Below are 8525 nucleotides of genomic sequence, written 5' to 3' on the forward strand. Positions count from 1 at the left end.
TCGCAAGCCGCGGGCGGGGAGCACCGAGGGCGGCACCGCCCGACGGGCGCAGGACGTGGCGGGGCGGGCCGTGCCGGGCCGTGCCGGGCCGCAGCTCCGCGGCGCTCGGTGCGGAGCGGGACACGAGGGCGCAGCGGGGCGGAGATGCGAGCGGGGCGGTCGGTACGCACCGGCGGGCGGGAGCGGGGCGGGGCGGCCCCGGGCCCCTTTGTTCGGCGGGAGGCGGCGGCGCGCCGCCCCACCGCTTTGTCCGCCCTGCCGGCGGGAGCCGCTCGTCCCGCTGTGCCGTGAGTGGGGCCGGGGTGCTGCGGGAGAGAGCGGGGCGCTGGGGCACGGCGAGGCAGGCGGGCAGGGGACGGTGCCCGGGGCGGCGGGAGCCCCAGGCGTGGGCCGGGGCCGCGGGCGGGCGGGATTGTGGGGCTGGGGCTCTCGGACAGGCGGGGGCGGCTGGGCTGGAGGCTCTCGGGGCGCTGGAGTCGGTGGGACCGGGGTACCCCGAGAAGGCTGGGGTTGAGGGCTGGTTCCCCAGGGTGGCAGGGGTCAGTGGGACAGCGGTGTCCGGACGGGCAGGGGCCGGTGAGCCCCAGGGTGGGATGCCTGCTGCTGTGTCCATGGGCAGGGGAAACTGGGGGTCTCAGGCAGGGCAGAGGGGACTGGGAGCCCCACGCGGGAGGACTGGAGTCAGTGGGACTGAGGCGTAGGTGTAGGGCCCAGACAAGGTATATGGGGCTAGTCCTGACTCCCAGCGTGGCCGGGAGGCCCTAGATGGATGTGCTGCTTCGAAAACTGGCCTCTGGTCAGTCCCACCGGATAGGGGACAGGCTGCAGGTAGCTCTGTGCTGTCCTGGCCATGCCCACTGCTGCTGCCATCCCACATTGCCAGCCATTCCCGTGCCACACTTCTATGGCTACCACGGCAGTGCCACTGTTCTTGCTTTCCTTGGGCTTGGTACTTGTCGTGGTTTGACATAGATTGGGTTTTAGTTGGGGGACTGTCCTCCTCTCTGGTCCTCTCACCTTGTTTTTCACCCTGGTGCCAAGGTGGTGTGCTGCTAGAGACTAGGGTAAAGGCAGACACAAAGCATCCAGCATCCAGGGAGGCGGTGGGGGAGAGAGGATCACACCTCACAGCAGTGAAACCTTGCAAGGTATATGACCACAGGACCATGGTGGCCCTGATGGGCTGAATTCAGGTCCCTGGTGCCAGCCCGTGGCACCTTCTGCAGCAAGAGCATGTCCCAGCATGGATGCTTGTGCTGGAAGGACTCTTTAGTTTAGGTGAGGTTGGTCAGGAGGCTGTCTGAACTTAGTGTAAAAGATCCTCTTATTGTGGACAACAGTGGAATCGGTGCAGCATCAATCATCATCTACAGGGACATGCTGTGGCCAAAGGTGAAGGGATGTGGCTGGCAGGGCCCACTGGGGGCTCTGTGTGGTCACATACCCTCTGCTCTCCCTGGGCATCCCTGCCATCTGCTGTCCTGGTTTGCATCATTTCATGATGCTCACATGCTGCTCAAACCAAGGGGTGGCAGTGGCTGGTGTGGGTGTCTTGTGTCTTCTTTGGTCAGGAGATGTGACATGGCCCTTGTAGTTTCCTCCCCATTCTCCGGTGTCAACTGTTTTGCCAGGGCTTTGTGCAATTCCTTGGCTGCCCCACATGCTATCGCTGTCCTGCCCCCTGTTCCATCCCTCCAGCAGCCCTTGCCATGGAGCTGCCGGATGCTGTGAGTGAGCACTGGCCACTGCAGGCTTTTGAGGCTGGGGTCCTGCAGGAGAGAGAGCACAGCACTGAGGTTTGGTGGAAGAGTGATGCTGCATCTCTGCCGGCCCTCGAAGGACAGCTCTGTGGAGTCTGGGGAGTGAAGAGGAGCTGGCTGATAAGCATGTGGTGGGGCATGCTGCTCTGGGGACCTGCCCCCCTCAGCCAGGGCTCAGGGCTGGCAGCTGCAGTGGGTCAGTGGAGCTGCCATGTGTTGCCTTTCTCCAGTGGCCTGTGGACCCCCATGGGAGGGTGTGAGTTCTTTCTCTGGTTAGGGACCTGTCCAGTGCCAGATGATAAATGGGTGCTGGCACCGGGGAGAAGGAAGTGGTTTCTTTCCTGCCTGTCCCCTCCCGGTCCCCAGCTGGTGGGTGCTGCCCTGCACTGGCATGTTTGTTCTGGTTGTGACTGTGCTGATTCTTCCACTAGATGTGTCCCTGCAGGCAACCAGGATGTCCCAGCCTTTCCCCATCACCTCCACCCACCTGTCTGGTGGCAGGACAGGAGCAGGATGCAGACGTGAGCACAGGGAGGCGGTGCTGAGCAGGAAATAAAGTTATGGGGAGGCAGCTTCCTGAGCAGGGCTGTGATTATGGCTCTAGATGTGGGGTAAGGGAAGGGACACTGGTGGTGGAAGAGGGAGAGGGACAGAGCTGGGCTAGCAGCTGATGGACTTCAGGGTCCTGGTGAGGTGCATGCAGATTTGCTCAGTGCCTCTTTGCCTGCTGCTTCCTTGCAGGATTTGAGTCAACTGCCTGGTCAGGATGAGCTGGAGTTTCCTGACGCGGCTCCTGGAGGAGATCAACAACCACTCGACCTTCGTGGGCAAGATCTGGCTGACTGTCCTCATTGTCTTCCGCATCGTGCTGACGGCCGTGGGGGGAGAGTCCATCTACTACGACGAGCAGAGCAAGTTTGTCTGCAACACGCAGCAGCCGGGCTGTGAGAACGTCTGCTACGACGCCTTTGCGCCCCTGTCCCACGTCCGCTTCTGGATCTTCCAGATCATCATGGTGGCGACGCCATCGGTGCTCTACCTGGGCTTTGCCATGCACCGCATCGCTCGCATGCCTGAGTCCTCGCGGCGCCGGACACCACCAGCCCGGCGGGCGCGCATGCCAGTAGTGCGCCGGGGAGCCGGGCGAGACTACGAAGAGGCAGAAGATGACAACGAAGAAGACCCCATGATCTTTGAGGAGATTGAGGTGGAGAAGGAGAAGAGCCCAGAGGGCGGAGAGAAGCATGATGGCCGGCGCCGTATCAAACAGGACGGGCTGATGCGTGCCTATGTCCTGCACTTGCTGTGCCGCTCAGTGCTGGAGATGGTTTTCCTCTTCGGGCAGTACCTGTTGTACCGCTTTGAGGTGAGCCCCTCATACGTCTGCAGCCGCAGCCCCTGCCCACACACTGTCGACTGCTTTGTCTCCCGTCCCACTGAGAAGACCATTTTCCTCCTCATCATGTATGCTGTCAGCGGGCTCTGCCTCTTCCTCAACCTCTGCGAGCTCTTGCACCTTGGTGTGGGGCGCATCCGTGATGCCCTGAGCCAGGCTGGCGGCCCCCCACTCCCAACCGGCGATAGCCCTGCACCGCAGTACCCCAAGAAAGCCCCCAGCGCCCCACCCACCTATCACTCACTGAAGAAGGAGCTGCCGCAAGCCCCGCTGACCAACGGCAAGCTGGACTACCGGGACAGCCTGGCCCAGGGGCGCTTCGCCCTGGCTGGGGCTCCCCCGGTGCATGAGCTGGACCGGCTGCGTGAGCACCTGCGTCTGGCCCAGGAGCACCTGGAGGTGGCCTTCCACCTCCAGCCCCCGCCGCGGCCCCCCAGTCCTGCCCGCAGCAGCAGTCCCGAGGCCAACGGCATCGCCGCCGAGCAGAACCGCCTCAACCTCGCCCATGAGAAAGGGACGGCCGCCTGCGACAGGACCACGGGTGAGCCGGGAAGGGGGATGGATCCGGCCCACTGGGGTGGAGGCATGGGGGCTGCCCTGAGGCTCCCCTGGAGGGAGGATGCCATTCCCCCTGGGCTGGGTGCTAATCTGCTTTTTGCTCCCCACAGGGCTGTGAGTGCCACCAGGGACAGCAGCGGTGTCTGCCGGAGTGGCTGCCACCGCCACCATGGGATAGGCGTCCTGCCAGGAGCACAGGGCAAAGGATGCCACACGCCTGCCCAGCAGGGTACTCTGGGTAGCTCTGTCCCGGTGGGCAGCAGAGGGGTCGGGAACCACGGGGTTCATTCCTACTTAATTTTCAAAAAGGGAATATCTTATTTTTGTACGTTTTTATAAACTCATCAACATGTGCACCCTGGCATTTTTATACTCAACTCTGGGCCTGTGCCCCCCCAACTCCTGTTTCACCCATTTTCCCCACCATGTTGTCCTCACACCTCCTTGTGGCCCCGTACCCTCTGCCACCTGTGGCAGCACCGGCTGGTGCTGTGTCTGCGCTGGTGATTTTGGTAGTGCCCCCTGAGGTGTGAGGGACTTAGGGGAGCAGGCTGGGGGTCTGGCTGGCCGGGCCAAGCTGTGGAACAGAGTGCTGGGCTGGCATTACTCTTGGAGGGGGTGGGAGGGGTCCTGGTGGCACTGTGCTGCCAGAAAGTGACTTTGTGGTCTGGGGGGCCACGCTGCACAGCATTCTGGCTTGGGGCTATGAGTTGCGGGACTGGCCTGCTTGGAAATGTCTGTGCAGAGGTCAGGGGCCGTCCTTCCCACTGCCTCCTCCCTGTCCTGGCAGGCTGCCCTTGGACCAAAACTTGTCTCCTCCCACTCTGGCTGCCGGGCTGGGACCCCCTGCACAGAGCCAGACCCTGGCCTCACAGTGTGGGGACGTGGTGCCCCGAGCTGGGCTCGGCCGGGAGCCAGTGGAGCATTCCTCATCATCTCAGCCTGGGTCACATGGGGACTTTTGTAGCATTGTTTTTTACTTGGAAATGATCGTCACTCTGTTTTTCTTTTTTTTTATATCTATATTAGTAAAGGCTGAAGACGTTTTGTACTGAACTGCTGCATCCGCTCATTTTGGAGGAAGGGGTGGGGAGGGAATCCTGTGTGTCTGGGCTGCCGTGCGTGCCTTGGGACCTCCCTGCTGCCCAGCGTGACTCAGTTGTTCCTGCCGTGCGGAGGCGGCTCTGGCCGGGGCAGCCTTCATCATCCTGCTGGAGAGGGATTGCACTGGCCACATTCCTGTTTGGCCCTGTCACTGTCAAGGGGCCAGGTGAGGGGCTTTCCTCTGCCTCCCCACCCTCCCACCATCCCCATGTCTCCCCAGCCCTCTGCTGCCCCTGTTCCTGCACAACCTATTGCCTGGAGCAGAAGGGATGTTGTTCCGCTCTGCACTCCCTTGCCTGGGGCAGGATCAAACCCAGGCACACCATGCCCATTTTGGCTAGCCTACTCCAGTCCCCTCTCTGGTACCCCAAATCAGAACTGGATGCCTCTAACAGTACTTGCCCATCCCCTCATTTCTCTGTGTAGAAGCCCCTGGGGAGGTCATTTCCCACTGCACAACCACCTGCCACCTCCGTGGCTGCCTCTGATGGAAGCTGGCATTTTCAGGCTGCTTTAGTAAAGGGAACAGGTTTATTTCACTCATCCCATTAAGCTTTCCAACAAGCTGTGCTGCTGGGAGAGGGCTCACTTGTGGTGCCACATGTGCTGCCAACCCTGCCACCAGTGTGAGGTTCTGGCATGGGCTCACCCAGGCACATCCTGATTCTGTTGCAGCAGCCTGGCCCTGCCTGGAGCACAGGGGAAGCTGTTGGACTCTGCAGCAGGACACCAGTCTTTGTGTGCAGAATTGCAGAAGGGAAGCAGGTGGGGGAGATGAGGGCTAATCTGGTTGCAGACACCAGGCTGGCTTTGGCAGGGCAGTGATGCCTTTGCCATAGGCTGTGCCTATCCTTGCCCCACCATGCTCTGATTTGCTCTGAGCTGGGACTGGCCTTAGGGCAAGTCTAGCAGTGTGATGGTACCTGGGCCTGCCCAAAAATCTGGCTTGTGCAGGGGAGGGTGGTACAGCCAAACTGCCCCGTCCCAGTGGCCAGGGTTCCACTGGGAAAGCAACTCCTCCTGGGTGGGATCACGGTCCGGGGCTGGGCTGCAGCATGCCCTAGACACAGGTGCAGTCCTGGGCCAGGATGTTGGGCACCGTCTCGTACTTGAAGGAGTAGCCGCCGTCGGAGGTGGTGCGGACGCGCAGGGAACGCATGGTGCCGGGCAGGGCAGCGCAGCAGAGCTGCACACCCAGCCGGTGGCTCAGCCCGTGGCCTGCAGCGCAGCTCCCGTGGCAGTAGTGGAAAACAAAGCTGCTGGGATGCACAATCCACTTGTCCCAGCCCAGCTCCTCGAAGGAGATGTTGAGGGAAGCCCGGCGACAGTTGGTGTGAGCAGCTAGCTCCTCGGATGGACGCTGCAGCAGGCTCAGGGCAGCTGGGGACCAGGGCATGGCAGAGCGACGAGCCCTCTCACTGCCCTTGGCCCGGGTGGTGGCCACCAGGAAGGGCATCTTGTCCCCCTCAGCCAGGCAGGGGCAGCCAGGGCAGCGCACCAGGAGCACGAAGAGTGGCTGGGAGAGCTGGGGCAGCAGCACCGGGGCCAAGTGAAATACTGTCCAGTGCTCAGGTGTCCGCTCTGCCATGGCCGTCACCGGAACCCGGCCCTGAGGTGACAGGGTCAGCACATCAGGGGTTGAGTGGTTGGGGGCAGCTGAGGGGCCAGTGTAAAACCAGAGCTGGGCAGAAGTCACCACACGGTTCAGGGTGTGTGCTGAGGGCTGGAAGAGGTAGGTGAAAATCCCTTCTTCCTCCAGCAGCTTGTCTGGCTGTGTGGGCTCACAGGGAACATCTGTGGGGGGGAAAAGGTGATTAGGGTGTGTTCCCAAACCTGGGGAGAATCCGCAGTACCAGATGGCAAGTGGGTTGTTGCAGAGGTCCCTGGGGTACTGGCAGGGCACCTGGCTGCTGGCATAGGCTGTGGCAGGGGAGCTGATGTCCAGTGCTGTGCAGCAGCTTCTGTGCTGTGCCCCACAGCTGATTCCAGCTATGCCCTAGGTTGGTCCATTACTGTCACCCCTGTCTGCCAGGATTCTGCCCCAAAGCTGGTTATCTTTCCCCCAGAGTCCGTATCATGCCTTGTCCTCCAGCATTCAGCCCCATAGCTGGTCATCCTGCCCCCTTTCCCCCAGCATGCACATCCTATCCCATCCCCCAGCATTCTGCCCCTTCTCCTGCTGTTGTGCTTTATAGCTGGTCATCCTGCCCATCCTTCAGCATTCTGCCCTGTCCCTTAGTATCCCAACCCACTTTTCAGTATCCTGCCCCATTCTCTAGCATCCCATCCTATTCCACCCTGCTCCTCAGCCCTCCCCATGTCTCCACGTCCTGCCTGGCCAGCTGTTTCTCAGCCTCTCAGCACCCTCTTGTGCTGCCTGTCCCCCTGCTGTCTGTCCTGAGCTGTCCTCCCTGTCCCTGCCTGCCATACCTTTCTGTCTCCTGGCTCTCCACCAAATCTCATTCATGCCCACGTCCCAGCTTGGCATACCTCCTTCCCCTTCTCCCACACACCGCCACATCAGCCTCTCCGTCCTTCAGCATCTGCATTGCTCCAAACCCCCACCCTGCTTCACCCTTCTGCCCTCTCCACTTCATCAGGATGTTCTCACCTGTGGCAGGGAATAAGATCACCTGGGAGGTGTCCTCCAGCTCCTCTGGCTCCACTTCGGCGTTTTCAAGGACGTCTCTCCGGTGTACCCTCCTCGCTTCCATCTGTGGCTCCTCCTGGAGAAGGGGGGGACTCAGATGTTCCAGCACCCGGGCCCTCACCTTGGCCAGGATGAGCTGCCGGTCGGCACCCGCCGCGGTGCAGCTGGCCAGGGCGGCGCTGGGCAGCATGGCAGGCAGCAGGTGCAGGAGCAGCAGCATGACCGTGGGGCACACAGCAGGGTGGTGGCTCGGGGGGCTCTGCCGTGGGCTTCTGCCTGCCTGCCCAGCCCGTCTGCCCACTGCGCTCCCCCCGGGGCAGGGTGGCATTGAGATCTATCTGACACTGACGCAAACGTCTGCTCGCCGTGAATATTATCTCTGGGCTGTGAAAGCGCTGAGACGTCTGGAATGCGAGGACTGCAAGGACAGTGTGGTCTGGGGGGGGCTAGTGCCCGGGCAAGGGGGTGTGTGTGGGGGATGCTGCCGGGAGCAGAGGGTGTGTGGGGCTGGGGAGGCTGTGGGCCTCCCAGGAACCTAAGCTGGGGGGGGATGTAAGGTGTACCTTGGGTGAGATGCTGATGTTGGGTGCCCCCATGCTGGAGGAGTTGAAGGTCTAGGGCTTCTGGGGAGCTAGTGGGAAGTGACAGCAGTTGTGCACAGCGGGGAAATCTGGGCAAGGACCTGGTGGGGATCAGAGCCCTGTAAGGCTCTGGCATGGAGGAGACACTTTGCAGGTGGCAGTCCCCAGGGCAACCAAAATTTGAGGATGGGGGCCTTGGAAAGGGCAAGCTGAGGGGAGAATGGTTACGGCATCTCCATGACAGTCTGGTGATTGGCAAGGTCCTGGGGACATGAAGCAGAAAGGATAGTAAAAGGTCCCTGCTCTACCTGGGACTGGGGAAGGCTGGCCCCGCTTCAGGGGGAGAAAAACTGATGAGACAGCTGGAGACCCTGCAGCAGGTCCGGGGGAAGGATCCTAGGGTGCTGTTCAGGCTGTCCAGCCATGGCCTGCTCACCGGATGAGAGTTGCAGGAGAGGCATAGGCTGTAAGGAGAC

General features: G+C 61.6%; 2 protein-coding genes across 4 annotated transcripts; one reads left to right on the forward strand and one right to left on the reverse strand.

Moving 5' to 3' along the window:
- The first annotated feature begins 70 nt into the window (after positions 1–70).
- On the forward strand, positions 71–4770 carry LOC107207720 (gap junction gamma-1 protein-like). 3 transcript variants are annotated; one of them, XM_015635348.2, is made up of 3 exons: positions 71–162; positions 2502–3697; positions 3825–4770. In XM_015635348.2, exons 2-3 carry the CDS (start codon positions 2527–2529, stop codon positions 3830–3832), a joined length of 1179 nt encoding a protein of 392 aa, XP_015490834.1. In that variant the 5' UTR covers positions 71–162; positions 2502–2526; the 3' UTR covers positions 3833–4770. The 3 variants fall into 3 exon arrangements, with proteins under 3 accessions (XP_015490834.1, XP_015490833.1, XP_015490835.1); XM_015635347.2 differs by lacking the exon at positions 71–162 and adding an exon at positions 185–287; XM_015635349.3 differs by lacking the exon at positions 71–162 and adding an exon at positions 518–2371.
- A 560-nt stretch (positions 4771–5330) lies between these two features.
- On the reverse strand, positions 5331–7879 carry INHA (inhibin subunit alpha). The gene is made up of 2 exons (XM_015635352.3): positions 7430–7879; positions 5331–6612 (listed from the first exon to the last, which is right to left on the reverse strand). The coding sequence occupies exons 1-2, from the start codon at positions 7794–7796 to the stop codon at positions 5879–5881; spliced, it is 1101 nt and encodes a 366-aa protein (XP_015490838.1). The 5' UTR covers positions 7797–7879; the 3' UTR covers positions 5331–5878.
- Positions 7880–8525: the final 646 nt, after the last annotated feature.

Source organism: Parus major, chromosome 7 (genome assembly GCF_001522545.3).
Source record: "Parus major isolate Abel chromosome 7, Parus_major1.1, whole genome shotgun sequence".
In the NCBI taxonomy this organism is placed as follows: Eukaryota; Metazoa; Chordata; class Aves; order Passeriformes; family Paridae; genus Parus; species Parus major.

Bases quoted from the DNA above. Each gene is read 5' to 3' on its own strand.
- LOC107207720 (XM_015635348.2), top strand. From the start codon at position 2,527: ATGAGCTGGAGTTTCCTGACGCGGCTCCTGGAGGAGATCAACAACCAC.
- INHA (XM_015635352.3), bottom strand. From the start codon at position 7,796: ATGCCACCCTGCCCCGGGGGGAGCGCAGTGGGCAGACGGGCTGGGCAG. The intron at 6,613-7,429 runs GTGAGAACATCC...TCCCCCCCACAG, and splicing joins GATCTTATTCCCTGCCACAG to ATGTTCCCTGTGAGCCCACA.